Here is a 24,489-nt window from a genome sequence, read left to right as displayed (position 1 = left end):
TTTTTTTTTTATATGAATGGTAATATATAATTCAGAGATATTTAGGCTGCTATTAAAAAAATCCAGGGGTGCCAATAATTGTTTTTGTGTGTGTGTGTGTGTGTGTGTTTTTTTTTTTTTTTTTTACATGAAAAACTAAATATATGATTTATGGCCACTAGGTGGTATAGCTGCAGCATAAAAGTCTAATCAGTGGTAGTGTTTGATTCCGGCCCAAATGGCACACTTCACATGCACTCACGAGCTGCATCCAATATCACTAGGCATATTTTGTCTATAAAAGCAGTATGTGATTGAAGTAGTATGTCTGAATTAACGGTAGCTACTCATAAAAAAGTAAAGGCAAAAAGTCCCAAGATGATCTACTAGCCTACTTCCCGTGAGATTCTTATGAGTGCATATGATGGACACTTTACTATCCCATGGGAGAGAATTGGTGAAGTGACGCAACTGACGCTGGTAGGTCACATGATAATGAAAACATGGCAAATGTATCAAGATTACATTCATACTACACACATTCATACTATGTACATACTTAGCAGTCGCAAAGTAATTACCCTACTCATGAGTGTGCAATTTCAGACACAAATGAAGACATCATGATCACGCACATGCAACGGCCATATTAAGACCACAAGACCTTGGCTTAATCCGAGTCGCCTATCTTTTGTCACATACTGTTTTTTCACCTACTATATAGTAGGGAAGCATATGCGATTTCAATTGCAGCTCCAGTGAGCGTTTCAGGATGAATTGTTGCCCTTAGAATGGCTGACTCCCTGATCCCCTGAGCTAGGGAGCCTATTGAGACGCACCCTGAGTTTATTTGTCATTTTAAAGGGATAGTTCACCCCAAAATGAAAATGTATGTTTATCTGCTTACCCCCAGTGCATCCAAGATGTAGGTGTGTTTGTTTCTTCAGTAGAACACAAATGAAGATTTTTAACTCCAACTGTTGCTCGTATAATGCATGTCAATGGGGTGTATTTCTATGAGAGTAAAAAAAAACACAGACATACGAATCCATATTATACCCTGTGGCTCGTGGCGACACAACAGGGTGAACTATCCCTTTAAATTTCAGTAGGCGCTCACAAGCCCCTATGCCCTTGATCTCTTGGAATCCACTATGGAGTTGATTTAGTTTTTATTTTTTTCCTTTACGAAAGTTGTTTAATGCAGCATTCTATATGTATATAGGTGTGTTTGGGTTGTTTTAAATGTTTTTTTTAAATAATTAAAATATCATAGAACTGTTTGTGGTAGGGTGAATTAAACGCGATATGCGGTGACCTGACGTCACAGTTGTGTTGCATTGTGGTATATGAAGCTGTCAGAAGTGTACATATGAAGTAGACTCGCTCTATTGTTCAAACTCGAGGGAGCAAGGGTCTGTCCATATATGACACCCTAAACCCTCACGGTCTTCCTCTGAGTCCGCACTTTCACAACGTAATGCCGCTTTGACAGCCTTGGCAGAAGTGCGGATTGAGGGCGCATAACAGCCGCAAAGGGGGCGCTCGCGAGCACACTTCTGAGACCTAAAATGACAAATGAGACACCTGCGGTCTTGTTGACTTGACGGACACGCTCACGCAGCGACCATTGTAAGTCCACAAGACCGAAAGTGCACATAAAGTGTGCCATTTTGGACAGGGCCAAATTCCCCATGTCCACTTCACGAAGTGGAACCCACTTTTTAAAAATGGCAGCGGGGATTCCCCCGAGGGGAAGTGCTTAGGGAAGTCTGCAAGTGTGTGTCTAAAAGTGGAGTGGAACGCAGCACAGATCTACCGCTAGCTCCCCATGAAGACTTCTACCTGACAGTCAAAGCGGCGCTACGTCACAAAAGTGCGGATTTGTAGTTTCAGTACCATTTGGGACAGGGTCTCCAACAGACTGAAAAGTTAAAAGTATCATATATTTTTTATTATATATTTAGTGTTCTTGTATGTTTGTGTAACATTTCTGAATTTATTTTAATATATAAAAAATATATTTTTTGAATTCCTATATGTCAATTTTTTATTTATTTTTTGCTTTTTGTAATATCCAGACACTCAAGTTTAGAGTTTATCTTCTTATAGATAGAGATTAATCTATGCAATACACAGCAATTTATCAATAATTCAGACTGCGAGTGTTTTACAACCCATCATTTAGATGCAGACTTGCCATGCTTTATTTTTATCCTGAAAAAAATAAAATGCTGTAGAAACAATATTCACTCAGAAACTGTGGGCAAATTTCATAAATTATTAGGTTACTTTCATAAACTATCAAAGTAGCCTAACACATTTGATTAATTGTTGAAGTGAGAAAGAATGAATTCGTTTTATTTCATTTTTTTAGTATTATGTTTCCTGAGTTTGGTTGGTTTATTAACTGTGTTAGTAGGCCTACATTAAACAACGTTAAGCGTTTTTTTTATAATGGTTTTCTATGGGAGGAAAACGCTTAACGTGTAATTAAATGTGTTGTGTTCATATTCTGGGCTCATCTGATTTTACGTACATAGTATACTTCATTAGTGTTATGTTTCCTGGGTTTGATCGGTTAATAACACTGTCTTAGTAGCCTACATTATAGCTATTATATTAGCTATTATTAAGCCACGTTAAGCGTTATGAATGTCCCATGAGAACGACTATTATCAGCTGTTCCGCTTTGGACTGAAGATGGCGCTATTACAGAGAAAAATAAATAATGTGACTTTATTACACACAATGAATGTACTTAAATGTAGTGAATTAGCTTTTATTTGCACATTACAATTACACGCAATAAAAAAAAATAAAGTTATCATTAATCTTGGCCTATAGCACGATTATGCTTTGATTATATGAACCAGAATGGTAGGCATGCAGTTTAATCTGACTTCAGTCAAGGTGTCATGTGTCACAACCAACTGTGCTCCACAATAGGGAAGTGAACTGCACTTCCTATTTCCTCAGTGTTACTGCTGCTCACCGACTCGACCAGAAATCGAGAGGATGAGAAACGAAAGGAGCAAGCTTGAAGCACGGCTTATTAGTGATTGTGAGCAGTAGCTGAATGACACAGATTCTCAGGTACGGATCCAGAGCGCGCACAATGGGAGCGTCGCGCGTGCGGGTGTCAGTTTGATAAAACAGCGACTTCTTAAAGTTTTATTTGTTGGTGGGTGAAGAAGAATCAAGATGAAGAAGCAGTTCAACCGCATGAAACAGCTCGCCAACCAGACTGTTGGGAGGTTAGTGTGTTATATCATATACTGATTGTCTTGAATGTTTCTGCTCTGATTCGTGTAAAAATGCACAGCAAAGTTGGGAGTGCCAATGTGTGTGTGCACGCGCGCGCAGGACTGAACTGCGATAAACCAAAAGTGCACAGAGCAAAATGAATGTCTGATGTGGTCAAAGTTATAAACTACACATGCTCATGCATTTTATTTCCCGTCGATTTGACAGTTTAACATGATGTGTTGTGTAGAAGTGTGAATAGATAGGGCCATGTCTCTATTAGGATCATCAAATATCTATTTGACTGAAATAATAAATGCAACTATTTGTCATTTTATATATTGTATTTTATATGACAGTTTATATACTTAATATCTGGGTAATTCTGTATGCCTCTGTAGTAGTTATTAAAGGACTTTTTATTAGGTTAATAAAGCTACTATAAATTAGTAGAACTGTGATTTTACTCAACATTTAGGGATGCACCAATATATTGAAAAACTGTAAAATACCAAGCAGATTATAATTATTTTAATTATTTGTCACTTATTTTTTTATATTTTCTTTGTCAATTTCAAAATAATGTTATGCTTAAGTGAATTAAGGCATCACAACAACACGTACAGTATATAAAATGTTATAAAGTATATAAATATTATAATATATGGATTTAAAATGAGTAAATAATTAGAAAGTTGAGGTGAGAATTCCTGTGGTATAGGTTGGGACCATTATTATTCAAAAAAAGAAAAATAAAAAAAAATAATTAAAAAAAATAAAGTTTTTTTATGGACTATAGCAGTATTTATTATAAATGAATTAGACCGTGCATGTCCTTAAATTAGAAAAGTATAATGTCCGCTCCCTCCATTTCTTCCTCCATCTCTTCCCTGATGATGTGGTTACTGGCGGGAGGGCGGGATCAAACTGTCACTCACATGAGATCCACCAATAGCTAACCACAACCATCCAAACAATTCCTCATGGACTTTTTCTTATTTTGGACATTTGTTCTTTTTTGTTGTTCTTAGAAGCCATTTGACTCCAATATACATCATAATAGGGAACTTCCATTTAATGCCGACTTGAAAATTAATAAATATTAATGTCAATTTAATCTTAAAATCAAACAGTAGTTGGGAACAAGTGTCCTTAATGAAATAGTAAATATCAACAGGTACTGTTGATATTAGCCTTTAGTCTGGCCAAACCATTCTTTTTTGTTGATGATAATTTGTAGCTTGCATGCCTGCTGAACTTAGCCCTGCCCACAACATTTGAGGTCGGGAAGTTCGGTCTGGACTTGATCCGTTGTAGAGCAACTATGCTCGAACCAGAGCTGTTCAGACCAATCAAATTGTCAGGGCGGGCTTTATATGATGATGGACAGATGATCAACAGTAACGTAATCATCCAGTCACCAAAGAGGGCTTTGGTTGAAATAATTTACTAAACGGAGAACTTGTTTGTATATGCATTCACCTTTACTATTGCTCTCAGAAATGATGAACATGTTAATAAGTACTCTGTGTATCCTTAAATTATTTTTACAACACCAGCAACGATTGTGTACACACACATTCTTCATCTTCTTCTACTACTACTTCCAGCGTGCAGTTGAGCTCTGTTGACAACTATGCATCGCTCAACATACGTCACTTACTCCGTTGCTCTGATTGGTTGTTGGTCTATCCAGTTGAGTGCAGAGGCATTTTCCTTCCTGGTTTGGTTAAAACACGCCCCCATAATCACAGCCCAATGGAGCAGCGCCAGACTCATAATCTGACTACAATCTGAAGCCGTTTCTCAATATGCGTTCTTGTCTGTACTTGTGAATCGTTATCAGTCACTGGTCAAGTACTGTTCCTATTTAAAATTCACATCTAGTCAAGTACAGTTCAGATCCATGGATGTGTCCATGATCCTCCCCTTTTATTGAGTATGCATAGAGAGGAGACTTGTGTGGACTTCAGACAGACCGGTATCCCAGAATGCATCTCGCACCCCTGAATGGACCGATCAGCAAGCATTAGAAGTGGACGAGAAAACCCACGTAATGTAACAATACTGTTTCACGATTGTGTCACGCAATGTGTCACAACTTTTTCAGGCGAGAATGTAGTTGTTTAAAGGTCAAATCTGTAATTTATTTATAAAGAGAGCGCCTATTTAAACTTTTGATCTGCTGTTTTTTTTAGATCTAGACATTCAGCGGGCGCTAGTGCTCAGTTACCCCGTCGAGAGCAGCCTTTCCTCTGCTAGTTCTTCTGACGTCTGCGGCTGGCTCTGATGTCTCTGCAGTGGTTTAACATCAGATATAATTCATCTTGTGTAGATCTAACTAGGGGATCTTTGGTCTCATGAATCTATCATTTGTTTCCTGCCTATTAGTTTTGGCTGAGGGCAGAGTGAAGTTTCATTTATTTCTATAATCATTTAAAACTGACATTAAAAGAAAAGGGTTAGGGTTTTTTAATTGTAGCTAAACCAAAAGAGGCAGGGTTGTGTTTGAAGTCTGACGTTCACATACTTGGTTTTGAGAATACGGTCTGAATATATGACGACGTCAGGCTGGAGAATTTGGGTAATTTTGCTGCAAAAGTTTACACACAGCACATGATTTGAACTAAATTTACAAAACAATTACAAAAAAATGTTCTCTGATTAACATGACAGACCGCAGCAGGATTATTAGGCTGCTGTCCCTTTAAGAGCTGCACCGATCCAATACATGGTTACACAGCGTGCGTTTACCATTTACATTGCCAAACCGAATGTTTACGAATACTCGCCAAGATGGCCATCTTGACATAATTTTGTCTGTATTTGTCCATTTAAGCGCAATAAGCCACGAAAAAGTCAGGTTGGTACTTGTAACACAAGCTGTTTGAGAGGCGGCTTTCTGATTATAGATCATTGTTACGCGCGCTTTTGGTTTGAGCACGAAACCTGCTGTAAAGAGTAAAATTTTGCGCACTACAACTAAGCGATAATGAGACAAGTGAATGAAAGCAGGCAGGTGTGTGTCAATTCGCTGTTAGAGAGAAGAGAGAGTCAAAACGTGCAATTGGTACCGGTGTATCAATACTACAGAAAAGGTATATTTCCAACCCAGGCTCATTGGAAATACGTCACTCTGCCTACATTTTTGCAACACCCGAATTATGTACCTCCAGGTACGTTTACCTGCACTTTTGGGGTAAAACGTCCACCGGAGGTGCTAAGTAGTACTATTTTTTTCTCCATTCCAGATGCGCAACATGATATCATGACTGATCTCACAGAATCAATATTTATAGCCTAATTTTATATTTTGGAGTAACTAACTCCACTCCTACCCTAAACCTACCAACTCTCAACAATATAAAACACATAACAGTAACAGGAAAATAAATGTACAGTCACATGTATTTATTGCAAAAACTGACCAAAAAAATGTATAAAAGTATTAACTCATGTTGCATTCCAAGTCTTCTGAAGTCATACGATATCTTCATGTGAAGAACAGAGTTGATCTTGATGTTTTAGTTGTTGAAATTATGATCGCGCTCCTTTGCCAACAGAACACACACGCACTCGTTCATTCATATTTCTGATTCAAATGATACACACAAGTTTAAATGACGCGATCGGTCACGAGACACACGAGAGCCAATGGCATTTTACAATCAAAGCTGACGTAATGACGCAATTGGTCACGAGACACACGACAGCCAATACTGTCAAAGCCAGCTGACGTGACGTTTCTTCCGGCTGGAATATTTGAAATGTATTATTAATCTTTGGCAGATGGACTCGACGTTACTGATCGATTTTGGGGATTTTCTTCACACAAATCAATCGTTTGGCCTCGGAACACTTGGGATATTTGTACTTTCTGAATAAATTATGTATGCAGTCGTATCTGCCTGTTGTATCCTGTTTTTTTATAATACACAAATGGGTAGGTTTAGGGAAGAGTTTGAGTTACGCGTTCAAAATGTGTCTGAATATGTGTGTGTGTCCACAAGGTAAATGGATTTATAAACATACTAAATTATTTTTGTGAAAATGTAAAAATGCAGAATTTTTCTTGTGATGGGTAAGTAAGGTTCTGGGGCTGTGTGTGTGTGTGTGTGATGGGTAGGTTAAGGGATAGGGGCAGTGTAGGGGGGTAGAATGAAACGGCGTTGATAAACACACTAAAAAACGATTTTGCGTCTTGATAGCACGCCAAAATGGCATACGAATTGTCGTGTCATATATACGCCATTTCATGAGATCAGTCTGGGTATGGAGAAAAAATATTACCACTTAGCGCCCCCGGTGGACGTTTCACCCAAAAATTGCTGGTAAACGTACCTGGAGGTACATAATTAGGGTGTTGCAAAAAATGTAGGCAGAGTCACGTATTTCCAATGAGCCTGGGTTTCATATTTCGGTATCGATACATGCCAAAGTTGCTATGTAGTTGCTTACTTTTGCTTGACTTTTTGCTGCATACAGAAGCATTCAGTTGATCGCTGCAGTTCTCAAGGAGCAAACTCGGTCAGAAACAGAAAGAGGAACTCTGAGTTGGCTCAACTGGTTTCCCTGCAGAGATTTTTCAAGGGCCTGTCAGAGGATGACAGTCATAAGTTGTCTTCTCTTGCATATTTACTCGTACAAGGGTGAAAGGGTTAAGTTAGGTCAAAATATCTTAGATGCTTTACATTATGTTCACATTGAGCCTTTTTTTTTTTTTTTTGCGTAAACATTGACATTTGCATATTGTTTTTGCCAAGACGTTGTTTTTACAATGCCTTTATTTAGATTCACTCTTCATCTCAGAGTTAAACATCCCAGGCAGCTGGTAGATTCATCACTCGCTTGTCACAGTCTATCAGAGCGTCTGATGCAGAATGCAGAGCCGGGTAATCTAGAGTCGGAGGTATAATAGTCGGGCCAGCTTTCATGGCGGCTTTCCAGGCCAGAGAGACGCCACGTTTTGATACAGTCGGTTAGGTTACGGCTCCAGTTAGTTTAGCCTCTGCTACTAAGGATACACTGTCAGAGATTTTACAATAATTCAAATGCAATGGAGTTGCTCTGTCTTCTGTGATAAATAAAGTTGCTCATTTTTATTTTACTGTGATAACTTTTAGTCATTGATATTGTAGGAGATATCCTGCGCCTTTAGAGATATACTTGTGTTAAAAAAGGTTTTAAACTTTGGTGCGTAACTTAGAAAATGTACAAATCTAGCTCAGCATGTATCTGATGCAAATCAGAAATGCAGAAAATACACAATTGCATCCAAAACATTGTACCCTGCTGACCATCCGTGGCTTATTTCTACAAATGGGTAATTTCTTGATTTTTTTTTTGTATTTCTGGATGTCATTGTTTAAATGATTTTAGCATAGAACCACACAAAATGTTGGAGCAGGGCTCTATCAAATGTCCATTTAAATGCAGGATACTTATGCTTTTTAACCATGCTGATGAACATTGAATTCCCTTCTTTTCCTGAAACCAAAAACAGATGTTCAAAGAGCTGGTCAAATGCAAATCATGGCAAGAGTCACTCTGTCTAAAGCTTTATTATATGTCATTGATCTTAGTCTAACAACAGCCCAGCTAACAGGGAACATTCTCAGAAAGATTTTCTGGTAAGGTTTTCTCAAAGTTTATTCTTTCAGTAACGCAATAGAACATTTATTCAAAGTTTTCTAGTCTTTAATAATGTTGTCAAAATGTTAACACAAAAACATTATCTATACTTAGCATTTTAGTTGAACTCTCCTCTAACATTTTCTTTTTTTTAATGTTCAGAGAACTTTTAAAAGTATCATTCCCATTCAGAAATAATGTTTTCATAAATGAACACAGATCATTCTTGGTGTACGTTTACACGACAACAATGAACATTTGATGGAGCAACAGATTTTGTGTGAAAATAAATCATAAAAGTGGTTTCGTTTGTGGCGAGGCGGGCCTTTTACTCCACACACGGGGTAAAACTAGCATGGGACAAAAGGCTCAAAATATTGATACAAAATATAGCCAAAATAATATGTTTTTAATCATGTCAATCACTTGATCAAAGTTTGTACTATTTTCTGTTTATTTATAAATAATGTATTTTTTGTTCAATAAATCTAATGTCATTCAAATATTTGAATATAGAAATATATTTAAAAAATATAGAAACAAAACTGTTTTTGAAAGTAACAATTCTGAAAGCATTGAAATAGATCTCATTATAATTAAATATAGATTTATAGTAGTACCAATAAATGGTATTTTATTATATGATATCATTAATATAATATTTTTTAAATATGATGGTTTTATTGTAAATAAGGTGCTTATCTCTAAAGTGGACACTCAACTTATTATATCATCTGAATCTAACCATGTCATGTCAACAAATGGAAAAGTCAGCCAGCTGTTTAACATGTTAGATATTGTGCCTTTCGCCCCAACAGCAGGGGCGCTGTTTACCCAAAATACCATACTTTTACATATTCTTCTGTTCTATTATATGCAATCATTTTAGTGATTCTCATTTGCTACTTAAATCCACAACATTTTAAAAAACATCAAGTAGATCCAATGAATTAGATTGAGTGCAGAATCAACTTTGCTCTGCATGTCATTTCCACATGCAGCTTGAAAATATTTATTTTAAATTATTTTTTGAAAAGACCCCACTAAAAACGGAAAAGTTTTCCTTTTGAGATTTTTGTGTACAGAGTAGACGACAATGCTATGATCCCCGTTCACATGGATCCACGAAAAAGACGAAAAATGCTGTATTATTCATGTCCGGCCAGTAGGTGGTGATGTCACCATAAAGAAACCCTATGCACCTATACAATGAACATGCAACGTGGCGCCAGACCAGATGCAAAGGACTTTTTTGCTAGTTTCTGCCCGACGCAGTTATCATTTTCACCTCCTTTGCCGCGTTGTTTAAAAAGCAAATGCACGTGCACCCAGGGGTGTGCTGGTCTGAAAACTAGGTGTGTTCAGGTGCTTTGTTGTTGTTGTTTTGAGGGACTGAAAACGAGTGTCAGTGACCAACAAAAACCTGGTCTAAAGTCAATAGTGCAGTATTTTTAGTGTTATTTAATGGTTGTGTTAGTAAAATTGCGTACACTCTGCTTATTACACACACAGGGACGCTAAGCAGCACACAAACATTTTTAAATATTAAAAATAAAAAGATGGAGAAGTGTTCAGTTTTTTCGCCATGTAAATAGCGAAAATGGTGCAAGCGCAGCTGGCTTGTAAAGGGAATGGGAGATGAGACTCTGATTGGTTTGTTGGATGTTATGCCCAAAACACAGCCATGACTCGAGAATCGAGACAACCCTTTTGGACCATGCAACACTTTTCCTGTCGTTAAACTAGCAAAAGTGTATCCGGACATGCCCTAAGTGCGCCGTGCGCAGGTCACCATTTGGTTTTCACAAATTCTTGTTTTTTTTTAGTTTACGCTGAGACGATAACGGTGTTGTTTTCAAAAAGGTGCTCTTTTGAAAATCTTTTTTTTTTGAAGGCTGCGTTTTTCAGGCCCCATAAACGGCATCATCGTGTAAATGAACGGCTAAAATGCATAAATGCACCGTTTTTGTTTTCATATTTTTTAGTTTCCGTATTCGTTTTTGTAGTTTACACGGAGACTATAATGGTATTGTTTTTAAAAAAGTTGCTCTTTTGAAACCTGTTTTCAAAAGTTTGCATTTGTCAGGCCCTCAAAACGGCATCATTGTGTAAATGAACGGCCAAAACACATAAAAAGTTTTCAGTTTTTAGTTGAAAACGATGTCGTATAAACATCCCTGTAGAATATATTTTGTTAGCTGGGAGTGTCAACTCTGAGAGCTGGAGTTGGATTCTAGGACAAGCGGTTTGCAGTTTTGTTGGGTAACAAAATACCAACTAACAGAGTCTTTAATCTTTTCAATTAAATCCTATTGCTAACTAAACCTCTTATTTTGTAGGCTCAAAAGCTGCAAAGGTCTTGATCAGATGTTGTGTTATGTAAGGCGACCACCAATCAGATTCTGCTTCAATATTACACATTACTCATTATATGATACACTTTGTATTGTACTCTGAATCAGATTAGAGATATTTCCAGAATTCTAAGATCAAGAACGGGTTTTGATGGGCTAAAGCTTAGCTCTTCATAGATCTTTATATGTTAGTTGGGTTACTGTATGCTGTATTTTCAACTCTGAATGTGTGTGAAATGTCAGCTGTGGTATTTCTGGAGGTTGATACTCAACCCGATATGCATTGGCTGAACACAAGATCAATGCTAATTCAGTATTGATGGAAATCTAAAAATTCCCTCCCGCATAATGTGAGGTCATTCTCAGCCTGTGTAACGGGATCGTAGGGAAATTTTCTCTTGTTACATGACCAGTTTTGTGGATTTTTTTATAAGTTTTCTGTACTGAATGTGGATTGTTTCTCTATTTTAGGAATAAAATGATGTCTGTGACATTTAATATTGAGCTACTGAACCAAAAGAATCACATGTTGCCCTTGAAAAAGGTCCTTTTACCCTGATAGATCATCTGTGTCAGTTGGTGACATCACATGAACATTGTAGACATAAATAGCAGTTGTGCTGGTTGTGAGGTGTTAAAAATCTATTCTATAAAAAAAAAGATTGTGGTTTGAATTTTCTTCCTTTTTATTTATATATATATATAAATAAAATATAGCTCAGCAGTTACCATCTGCCCCTAGTTTTTGAAGGGCATTATTTGTAGTATTATTTTTTTTAAATAAATAGTTATTATTATACTGAAACTAAAACATAACTTTTGTTACTTGGAATCAAATAAATATTAATTGAAATAAAATCAAATATTACAAAAAGATTTTATTTCAGCTAGGTGACAAGGCAACATTTCCCGTTTTCATTCAGTTTAACTCAAAGGGTTACTTCATTGATTTAGCATTGAGCTTTGTATTTATTTAAGTCATTAATGTAGTAGAAATGTTAAATTATTTTTGATTGTGGTGCCTTCTAGACTGAGACAAGACGTATTTTTGTCTCATGGGGATGAAAGACAACAACTCCCAGAACGCTTCGCTGCCCTATGAGGCCACCGGTACTGGATCACTTTCCCACCGCGTTAATTTTCATAAAATCCGTTCAGTTAGAGAACAGACACTACAATTAAAAACTGAACGTGTCTGTTCGATATAATGTGAGTGAGCCGAGCGAGAGTCACGGCACAAACGCTGCAGGAGTCAGATTACGATCACTAGAGCTGAGGTAAGAGTAGGCGCAGCATACATTCACAGCGCGGATTCATTTCTTTGGAAGCTTAACCTTCATAGAAATTAATTTGAAAAGTTGAAACACTCACTTTGCGATCATGTCCGGGCAACTCATCCAAGCCTTACATCATTAAGTGCAATGCAAAGCATCGGAAGCAGTAGTGTAAAGCACAACGCCACTGGACTCTAGAGCAGTAGAGACGTGTTCTCTGGAGTGACCAATCACGCTTCTCTGGCAATCCGATAGACGAGACTGGATTTGGCGTTTTCCAGGTGAACGGTACTTGCCTGACTGCATTTTGCTAAGTGTAAAGTTTGGTGAAGGGGAGATTATGGTGTGGGGTTGTTTTTCAGGGGTTGGGCTTTGTTAAATATAGTTCTGTTTATTATAAGCACATGCTGCAGTTTTGTCACCTGCCGCTTTAAATGATCAAGCTCTTAAAAGCAGGATGAATTGTGATTGGCTATCAATGTTTTTTTATTGTTCATCAGCTGGACAAAAATCATTCTGGAAGTGATTTGTTATTATTACAGTTGCAATCTCTGTTATTCTTTTATATTTAGAATAATTTAAAGAACTATTTATTTTCTGTTATCGTTATAGTTATCGTCCTTGTTTTAAACTAAGACTTTTTTTCAGTGTAAAAGACTTTTTTTCTTCTTCTGTGTAGTCAAAATAACACACATAACTGTTATACATAAATTTATATTAATAGATGGAAATGTTAAAAGTATCTCAGACCATACCATGTGAACGTCCAGACTGTGTAATGTCCACGTGGCATAATTTGTGATAGTTTTATGGTCTCTGGCCAAAGGGATTCTCAACTCATTATTTATGAAGCCCCGCCCTCTTTTGCTGACAAGGGTGTGTGTAAAGCATCAGCAGCCCCGCCCCCTTTACTGGTGTTGCCATAACAAACAATGTGGAATGCAGAAGGCAGGAAGTGGATCTTTTTTCTTGTGAAGTGTGCCAAATGCAACAATTTGTTGACATAGTTGCAAAATAAAAGGTTTTTAATTTACACTAGAGTATTGAACTGCAATGAAGGCTTTGAGTGGATGAGGTTAAGAATTATTTAATATGTTTTGCTTGTGGAATAAAGGCTTCAAGCCTTGTTCTTGCACGAATGTGTTTTTTTATTTGGCATCTTTTTATGGTGATACTGGCCTAACCTGCTTTCACAGTCAAGCTGGTGAACGTCAGAAAGCACATGAAGCTTTGCTCATTATGTAGTCTGTCCGTATAACCAAACACTTTTTCCTTTTTCTGTCCACAGAGCAGAGAAGACAGAAGTACTGAGTGACGACCTCCTCACGGTGACTATTTTCTCCCTCATGACTTTATCACAACCATGGCTGCACAAATCATCCCGCATTCCAGTGTGATGTTACCATTATTTGTGTTTTAATTAAAGTTTTTTTTATTACTATTTTTAATTAGCTTCTATTTTCACATTATCAGTTTTCATTTGAATTCCAATAACATTTTTAGTCAATTTGGTTTTGCTTGAATTTAGTTTTATTTTATTTTTTATATCACTTTTTTTGGTTATTTCCTTTAAAAATAATAATCTAATAATCTTTAGTTATATACAATTAGTATTATTTTAATTTATCTTTAAATTTTTCATCTACTATCTGTATTTTACTTTATTTCAATTGAAAAAAAAGTTTTTAATAGGTTTAGTTAATGATAATAATCCTGAAAGTGACTCATTTTTTACTTTTGCTATGTTTAGGCACCAAGCATTACTTCAGAAATGAATAATTTGAGTATCGTGTTTAATTTCACAGCTCTCTTGAATACTTAATTCTGATTGGTCAATTGTCACATTCAGGATATAATTAACCATTGTCTGAAGCACGCGGCATTTAATGTCTCATATCACTCCAGAGACGTTTTGTCTCGCATATAATCTCAAATCAAGTATCAATATTTTAATGTTTATTTGGTGAGTAGTCGTACAATAAGCAGGATAATGTGCAGCCACTCATTTATGGCAAAACAAAGGCTTTTGGAGTGAAAAGAGCATATTTTGCGATATAGACCAACTGACTGTACATTATCCCGTTACATACATTCTGTATGTATTCATATTAAATCAGTATTGAACATTTATAAATGATTATTAAGACATATCTGTGCTCTATGACATTAGCTCTTATCCAGTGTTAATGTTGGCCTTCCTGGCGTCTCTGTCTTTTGCTTTCAGTTATAGTAAAAGTATCTGAGTTGAACTTTGGTCCTTTACATTCGTCATCTTCTTTCCCACAATCTCTCGTCTTTCACACCCCTCCCCACTCCTTTTTTTCTGGCATCTTGCGGAGAGCAGAAAAGCAACTGACTGTCTGAGACTAATTGATCTTATTTAGACAGCATTTCAAACGTCACAAGGGCTGTGTTTACACGAGTATGCGCGACTGTTATGAACAAAGGATAGCCTAAAATAGCTTGACAAACACCAAGCCATAGCAGCTTTATAATAGTGTAAGTAGATGCGGGTCATTTTAATTCCAATAAACTGCATGACAGGCATAATCGTCCAAAGCAAACACTCTAAAAGCAAAACAAATCAGTCTTATCTGTCACTACCTGACTGTTTAATAAGCATCTCAAGTTCAAACATGTCTGTGCAGAAGCGGTGCATACACAGGGCTGGAAGGGAAATCACTGAGACTCGACCGACTCTCACCAGAGCTTTATATGCCGCTCCTTCACCTTCATTCATGCATTCCTTGTCCGAGGGTCAAAGTTTAACTTCCTGATTGCTCTGCGTCTTACGCCGCCTCGGGTTTGCAGGAGGGAAAGGAACATGATAATGGGCCATAAACTCCCTCCTGAAATGACTCAGACGGCGTGGTTTGCATGTTTTCTGGGTTTTGAAGGTCTGCCAGATGTTGGCCCCTGTTAGAGCTGCTTGCACAGGTCGTGGTTGGAGTTGTTGAGATCCAGCGATTCAGTAACACTGCGAACTGTACTATAATTTTCAGTAGCTGGTTTCAAAACAGGATAGCTTTTTTTTTTTCAATAATGAGCTGCTTTTTCCGACCAACTTTATTAGCGTAGCTTCACTGCACATTTGATTGTATATCTTATTGCTGATGAATGTTTTAGTTAGTTATATGATGTGTTTTAGTCTCTCCTGCCCAGGGGCTGCAGATCAAATTTAGCTCTTAATGTGGCTGTCATTGACTGTTCATTGTCCCTTTTAAATAAACTAAACTAAGCATTGTGGACTTAAAATGGCTGCCACTTATCCATGAGACCATAGGGTGTCCTATTTGTCATTTTTCAGATGGGCTCTCCCTTTGTGGTCGATATGCGCCCTAGATTTGCACTTTTGCCGAGACCGCACTAAAGCGAGCTCCACAGCAGATTTCTTTAGGAAAAAGAAACTCTGCTCTGCATTTTCTACTGCACAAGAGGTGTGATCAACGGGCATATTTCAAATGACTGTACGCAATTGAATAGTCCTTTAACCAATCAGACCAACGACCCATTGCTTCTCTATCCATCATTGTGTTAAACCCGCCAATAGCCCACCAGGTTGGATTGGTCTGTGAGTGGTCCCCGCAAATTTGTAACAGAATCAGGATAAGTATGTACAGGTTTCCAGAGTGAGTTACTGGACAAAATCAAATCGCTGGCAGTTCGGGCTGGGTTTACCCAGACTATCATATTGCAAAAAATAAATGAGCTTATCTATATTTGATTAAACATCATCTATGATGTATGTTAGTTCCCTTAAATATGTGGGTTTACGCTTCAATGTGGCCGTTAGTAAGTCTGAGTGTAGCTGACTACTCATTTAGCAGAATAGCTTGACTGTCGTTTAAATTATGAGACAAACTACTGTGTCAAAGTCATTTAGGTCTTGAGTGACTCTCAATAGTGTGTGAGTGTGCTTCAGTGGGAGCTTCGACCCCTGCTGGGGGAGTGCTGCTGCCACAGGCCGGTGTGGCCCAGTCATCACTTCCTGTTTGTCTCGTTTGCTTTGCTTGGAACTGTAGATTGGTGATCAGAACTTCAGCTCTTTTCCTCTCCGGTTTTCCCTTTTCCTCAGTCCATGACCAGTTTTAATGTATTTAAAACAAAATTATGAATGTAATTTATTCCTGTGATGTCAAAGCTGTATTTTCAGCATCATTACTCCAGTGTTTAGTGTCGCATGATCCTTTACAAATCATTTGAACATTTCTTATTATTACCAACAGTAAAAACAGGTGTGTTGCTTAATATTTGTTGAAACACTGATTTTTTTTAAATTAAGTATTCCCCATTTAATATTTGTAATATTTGAGGTAGAACAGAGTAACACATTACATACAAAAAGAAGTAGAAATGCTCCTTTCCCACAACCAACCCCCAGTTACAATAAAACATAAAATTAAAAACTTAAAAAAGAAAAAATCTAACAAAACCCTTGACTTTTTGATATATATATATAAAAATAAAACAACACTTTTGTTTTTGTCTCCATTTTTCATGAGCTGAACTCAAAGATCTACGAATTTTTGGCCAGGATTAGGCGGATCGTATATCATTTTTGCAAGGTTTTTCTTTCCTGTGTGCATTTCTATCTTTATCTTTCATGAAGAATGAAGGCTGCATTCATAATGTGCACCGTTATGAATTCCCGCACGGATTATACTTTCACTTTAGAATGAGTACCAATCTGAGAGTAAATTGCTTGAATGGTGTGTTTAATATTAATATCAATACTATTCTTAATGAAAAACAGAACAACAGAACAGTAAAATAACAAGCTCGCTTAAATGGGCGCTTTTACATTTTAGCTTTGAAACTGAATCTTCCGTCGTGTATTGTCAGCTTCTCACTCGTGATAAATGAAATCTGACTCCTGCCACCGGTCTGAGCTCAGATCAGTTTTTAATTGTGGCGTCTGTTCTTTAACTAAACAAAATTATTTTTATTACTATAAAACAATCCAAACGATATCGATACATATGACTGTTTATGATTTCATACAGCTATATCTATAACAAAAAAAACATTTACAAGTAAATTGTCAGTAAATTGGAGTAAAATCACAGGCTTTGCTTATCCCGTGCGAATGCGCCACACAAAACTGAGATGTGGGGGAGTCATTTCTAAATCACAGAGGTCCCTACATAATACTAATACCGTACGAATGGGGCTTATATCTGTGTTAGTGAGCACTTCTCCTTTGCCGAGATAATCCATCCTCCTCACAGGTGTGGCACACCAAGATGCTAAATAGACATGATTATTGGACAGGTATGCCTTAGGCTGGCCACAATAAAAGGCCACTCTACACAGACTCTCTCACTAACTCAGATTTGGACAGATTTGTGAACAATATTTGAGAGAAATAGGCCTTTTGTGTAAAAGTCTTAGATCTTTGAGTACAGCTCAAGAAAAATGGGAGCAAAAACAAAAGTGTTCTTGTGTTTATAGTTTTGTTCAGTCTATTAATTTATCTAGGTTGTTCTCATAAATATTCCATTTTTTAATGTTCAAACAGGATGCATTAAATTAAGTACTTTTAAATTAAATTAAATGTTGGTTTATGTTTGCTTATAATATTTAATAAGGAAGAGATTACAATAAAGTTTCACAAGTTAAAATTAATTAAAGTGTAACTAAATCATTGTTGGTTTCTCAGTTTGTACACACACTTATGCACTGTTGCAAACTGCCCTGTACAAATTTCAGTGCCCATGTTTGCAAGCATAATATGATTTCCTTTAATCTATCAGGCGCTAAAACAACACAGGCAGTGTGTGCAAATGAAACGGTTCTAGGTCTAACTGGTTGCATATGTTGTTGCTTTTTTCTATGCCAAGAAACTTCTGAATATAATGTCTTTTGTGGTGAGCTTTTATTGAAATGAGTTAGTTGCAAACAGAACCAGCATGATTCTGAGATGCTGAAAGGAGCAGTGATCTCACACAGAGAGTTTCAGTTCCACTGCGACTGTCTGAAGTTATTTTTAAGGGACTGCCAGGCACACTTTGAGGATTCGGCTGGTATACATGTGAGAACGAGAAGGTCTCTGCAAGAAAACACTCAGCCAGTTTGGCAGCTTTCTGTTCCAGCTGTAAGTTCTGCTGGAGTGGTTTGTGCTCAAACTGTAAACAAACCTCGATTCTTTTCAAGATCTAAAACAGACAAATTTCCTAGCCCAAGTAACTTGAAACAAATATGTACATCCCACTCTGACAAGTATACACTATTTTTATTCTTTAAGTCGGCATTAAACAGAAGGTTTGATAGTCTTTTCTTCCCTATTGTGAAGCAGCTTCTAAAAACAAGAAAAAATGTATGGTGGGACTCGTATGGGATCAAATTCCCGTCAAATTTATTGCGGCCAATTCCAATCACGGCACATTCAGTCTTCGAATTAACTTACCAGGTTACCTATGATCGTTTAACAATGACAATTCAGAAAATATATGAGGATTATGCATTTAAACGTAATGGATCAAAGTCCTAAAGTCTTCCGACTGGTACATTGGCATTTTTCTACTTAATTTTTTCAAAGAATTGTAATGTATGAAAACTGCAGGATGTCAGAAGCCTTAGCATATTTGCATCTTTTTTTAACACCAAATACCATATATTATGATCAAAAAGATTAGCAATCATAACAAGTGTGCACATTAAAAAGAGAAGCATCTCCTCATGTATCTCAAAAAAAGGGAATTTGTTTTTTTATATTTGAATGTCTATAGTTCAGATAGCTTGAAAGTCCTTGTAAAGTTTTAAATTAAACTGTTGTCTTCCTCGGGTGAGCATCAGTATTCATGACGTCAACTCCCCTCTTCGATTGATTGGTTAGAGAAGGAGCTGTCGAACTAGAACTAGTGGACCAATGGTGACACTTAAGCCCGCCCTAATTTACATGACCCTCAAACCGCAGCGACTTTTGGAAAAGCAAGCGCAGAATGTGGAAAGAAGATCAAAGAGACAAACAGCACAAAGCTGTGAAAAAAAAAAAAAAAAAAAAAACGAAAATGGAAGAGAGCACAAAATACAGTGTAATAAAACCAAGGATTTTTTTTTAGTTTTTGCAATATATTTTTACAGTCATGAATCATTTAAAAACATAAAAAAAAAAAAGTTAAAATATATTACACAAACTGAGAACAATTATGCAAAATGATCAAAATAGCAAACAATGTGGTTATGGATCAAAATAAAATAAGCAGGAATCAAAACTGTAAAAACAGTCACTCATTTACTTACTCATTATTTTGAAAATACTGCAATGTCCTAGCCTGGATGCCAGCCGAACTTAGCTCCGCCCACAACATTTTTAGGTCGGGCAGTTCGGTCTGGCCTCGATCCATAGAGGAGTTTTTACAACAAAACCCGCTAACTACTAGCCCTAAACAATAGCTTCTCGGGGGGTTCTCCGAAGAAAAAAAAAGGTGTTTGAGGGGTAAAATGTGTGTTAGTTTGGCAAGGTTGCCTGCTAAAATGCGCACTCATGGGTCTATATATCACATAATAGTCGCGTCAATCCGTGGACATTGAAAACAACCCGCAGAAAAAAACGCGGACTTGGCAACACGGTGTAGTTGAGCTCTGTTGACGTCGGTTCATTGCTCTGATTGGTTGTAGGTCTATCCAACTGATGTCTTTCCTCATTCGGTTGAAACACGCCTCTCATAATCACAGCCCAATGGAGCAGTTTCAGAGTCATATTCTGACTAGAATTGAGTATGACCACGTCAGGCGTGAAATGGTCCATAAAAAAAGCAAAATTTGTCTGTTTTGATTTCCTGGTGAATTTAAAGGTGTTGGTTAAAATGATTGGAGTATTTTTGAACAGGTTTCCTGAATACTTCAATGGTTGGTCAATCAGACTTTTGCCATTGGTTGAGCTGGCATTGCTGCATCAGGCTGATCGGGATGCTCAGATATTTTAATAGCAGCACAGTTTTTATTTTTTTCTGAGAAATCAACCTGAAAAGTGGCTGACTTGTACTCATACATAAAAATACACATCACCTCTGCACACAGAGCCAGGGTTTGCGTAAGAAAATAACAAGATCAGATAGAGAGGGTGGGAGGTGTGAACTGAAAATACATTTGACAGAGTTTTTCCTCATATTGAAATATGTAGGTAAACGGCCAGCTGGTCTCTAAAATCTGTCTGATTGTATGTGCTAAAGTGCACACTTTGCAGGCACAGTGCAGACATTTTTCTTGCCTAATTTTCTCATTTTCACTGTTGCTTTAATTCTTTCACCATATTGTCCACTTTAAAAGCTTTTCCAGTCCAGGCCCCTCTGCAGCCTCTGTGTTTATGACTGCAGGTCAGAAATATAAATCAATGGACAACTCAACGAAAAAACAACCAGAAAACCAGTCTGTTGGGATTGGTCTACTCTGCTCTGAGTGGTCAAAATATACCAAAAATATATCAAATACATACAAAAAATACCAAATATACCTATTTGGATTTTTTTTAACCACATATTCTCGACATGTTGACAACACAAACCAAAATCTTCCAGTCTCCGCTACAACTACAGGGTTTGAGGGTCAACGTAAACGTTGTTTGCAGGCAGCCAATAAAGACCATAGGCTGGCATTATGCTAATAATAAATAAAAAAAAACGACATGGGTGCAAGCAGGAACTGAGACTTGTTTGACAGCTGACGATTCATTTCAGGCAGTTCAGAATCAGTTCTTTAATTTGAGAGACAATAACCCCATTTATTGTGCAGTTTGATCTGTGAAACTTTGCAAACCGTTTACGTTCACAAACAGCTACAGTACATTACAATATCTGAAAAAAAGCATAACTTTGAAGAAATTTATCCTTTTACTTTCTATTAATTGAATCCTAAAAAATGAGTAAGCAGCTTTTTTCAGTATTGATGATTATCAGAAATATTTCTTGAGCAGCAAATCATCATATATGGGAAAATGTATGGAACTCCACTATAATAATAAAAAAAAATCATCATCAAATCATCATATTATTATGATTTCTGAATGATCATGTGACACTGAAGACTGGAGTAATGATGCTTTGTTGAATCGCAGTCCAGATGAAATCACTGAACAGGCTTTTTGCACATGTATAAGAACAGGAAACTGAAGGGTGTTTGTGTACAAGACAAAGACTGTGGCTAAGCAGGAAAATGCAGGAAATGCAGAACAGGTGTGCATGTAACCATTCTAATGGAACACTGTGGAATGGAACTTCTGATGATGGAACTGGGAATCCCTGAAGTTCCAATGAATTTTAAATGTGAATCAAATGTGTGCGTTAATACAGATTGAGCGGCGCCTGGAAAATATGCGATTGGTCTCTCATAATGCGCACAAGAAGATGTCCATGTGTCTGCAGGGTAGCGTGGGCACAGATGCGGACAAGAGGCATGTAAGTAACGGCTGCTTTTACGTTTTCAAATACCTCCATAGTACACATTTCTGAATTATTATTATAATATTATTATTATTATCATAAAAAAAAATGTTCTCTTAGAAAAAGCTTCCTCTCACGGCCCTTGCACAATCCATGCTGGATGGCGGAAATCAGCTCGGAGAAGAGTCTCTCGTGGGGTGAGTTTATGAACTCTTTGGCTCTTTGACAGATGAAACCATCCCATAACCTGGTCCGCATGACCTGAGGCCTGTTGCATCCCATAACCTGGTCCGCATGACCTGAGGCCTGTTGCATGAAGCTAGCTGACTTTCAGAGTAGGTTTAGAGTTGACAAATCCAGATGAACCCAACCTGGTTTAGATCAAGTTCAACCGTTTCTCATAGCTCGGTATAAATGTTCTCTGTCAACTCAGGTTTAATCCAGAGTTAGTGATTAACTCTGAAGCACGTGCACCTGAAAGTGTGACGTGTGCGGCAAATCACAGTGTCCGTTTGACTCACTTCACTTCTGAAGATTGAGAAATCATTCTGAAAATGATTTTGAAATTAAATGCGTTTACAAAGCAGGAATAAACGAAAGACGAGAAGGCAGCTGAAAGAATATCTGACTATATCAATGCATGATGTGAATCAAAGAATATGCCTAATAATTATAGGTTCACGAAGAGCTCAAATGAATACACGTTGTTTAAAATAATTATGAATGCATGTTTTATATTTATATTACTATTTGGCTACTTGTCAATTAATATGATAATTATATGAATATATTATATTAATTAAAAGTTATTCGTATAATAAAAATATAATAAATTAGCGGCAAAGGATGAGCAATTTTGATGAGCAAACGGTTTTTTTCACTATAAACAGCAAATTTGGAAAGAGAGATACAGGGGGTGTGGCTTTACTGCGCCTTTACTTGCTGATTGGTCCAGTTTGAGTTTGCGTTCTCTAACGGCTCCAGAGCAGGTTAGCAGTGTAGTGTAAGTGACCACGGTGAAAAACACTGAAAAAAACCAACCCACCTTCATGAGCCCGAAAAACCAGAGTTTGCTCAAACTAATCTCCAACTTACCTGGGCAGCAACTGAAACCAGCTTCGTGCAACACGCCGCTGGGGTTCATACTCATAATGACAGAACATTTAATGTGACCAAACATCCCTGAGTCATCTGTTTTCTCTGACAGGCGGTTTATTTATGATTCTTGTGAAAATACATCATGATAATCAAACGACATTTGTTATTCCAGTGAAATGCATAATAGACTGATGTAAAATGATACATTATTATTGTTCATGATGGAGAATGTGACCGCATGCTGCTTGATGATGATAATGATTGGTATATAGTACTAAAAGCAAGAGTATTGTTTTTTGAATAATGCGTTACAATCAAGATATTTTTTCATGCATGTTTTTCAATTTGTTGTAAAATGTTGTACAGCACCTTATTTGACAAAAAGTAAAAATGCAGTGTTTTGATGTAAATTAAGTGTCTTCATTTGATTGCAATTTAAAATCCAAAATTGCCCAGCCCTATTATTTAGCATCTGTTAATCCAAGAATAATGGAAGTGACCACTGGCCTGTTGCACAAAGCTGGTTTCAGTTGCTGTGTGCCCAAGTAAGTTGGAGATTAGTTTGAGCAAACTCTGGTTTTTCGGGCTCATGAAGGTGTTTTTTTTTTTTTTTTAAGTGTTCATCACCATGGTAACTCATATTATACAGCTAACCTGCTCTGGAGCCGGTTTTATTCTGGGTTTGAGATCGCAAACCCAAACTGGACCAATCAGCTGCAAGTAAAGATGCAGTAAAGCCACACCCCCTGTATATCTCGTTTCAAATTAAAACAGTTTATAGTGAAAACTTATTTTGGTGCTAATTATTTATTACATTTATATTATAAGAATTATAAATACTTTGAATTAATATAATATACTCATGTAATGATTATATTAATTGACAAGTAGACATTTGAGCTCTTTGAACCTATAATTATTAGGCATATTTTTTTGATTCACATCATTCATTGATATAGTCAGATATTCTTTCATCTGCCTTCTCAAACTGTCGCTGCAGGAGCAGTGTTTATTCCTGCCTTGCGGACGCATTTCATTTCATAATCATTTTCAGAACGATTTCTCAATCTTCAGAAGAGAAGTGAATCAAACGGCCCCTGTGATTGGCTGTTTGGTTGCACGTGTCACACTTTCAGGTGCACGCTCTTCAGAGTTAATCACTAACTCTGGATTAAACCTGAGTTGACAGTGAAAGTTTATACCGAGCTATGAGATACCGTTGAACTTCATCTAAACCAGGTTGGGTTTATCTGGATTTGACAACTCTAAACCTACTCTGAAACTCAGAATTTGTTCAGCTAGCTTCATGCGACAGGCCTCTGGGCACACGATGATGAGCGTTTTTGTCTCTACAGGAAGATGATGGAAGTCTGTGGAGAAGCTGAAAACAAACTGGCCTTTGAGCAGAGCCAACATGAAGTCCAGCTGGAGAGAGATATCCTAGACCCTCTCAACCAGCTAGCAGAGGTACGTAACACCAAATACCTGCACATAACCTGCTTTTAAAACATGCAATGCAGGTTATAT

General features: G+C 37.1%; 1 protein-coding gene across 4 annotated transcripts in view; it reads left to right on the top strand.

The window, feature by feature from the left end:
• Positions 1-2,919: 2,919 nt before the first annotated feature.
• Positions 2,920-24,489, top strand: part of arhgap17b (Rho GTPase activating protein 17b) — a 48,443-nt gene continuing 26,873 nt past the window's right edge. For 3 of the 4 annotated variants that reach the window (XM_067458379.1, XM_067458364.1, XM_067458372.1), the window contains exons 1-5: positions 2,921-3,236; positions 13,773-13,812; positions 21,775-21,879; positions 21,985-22,061; positions 24,318-24,429. In XM_067458379.1, coding sequence (XP_067314480.1) covers positions 3,184-3,236; positions 13,773-13,812; positions 21,775-21,879; positions 21,985-22,061; positions 24,318-24,429 — 387 coding nt within the window. In that variant the 5' untranslated portion in view covers positions 2,921-3,183. Of the gene's footprint in view, positions 3,237-13,772; positions 13,813-21,774; positions 21,880-21,984; positions 22,062-24,317; positions 24,430-24,489 lie in introns of all 4 variants that reach the window. The other variant, XM_067458366.1, reaches the window with a different exon arrangement.

Source organism: Pseudorasbora parva, chromosome 2, assembly GCF_024679245.1.
Source record: "Pseudorasbora parva isolate DD20220531a chromosome 2, ASM2467924v1, whole genome shotgun sequence".
Taxonomy (NCBI): Eukaryota; Metazoa; Chordata; class Actinopteri; order Cypriniformes; family Gobionidae; genus Pseudorasbora; species Pseudorasbora parva.
Note: the sequence above shows the minus strand (reverse complement) of the source record. Positions and strands in the feature narration are given on the sequence as shown.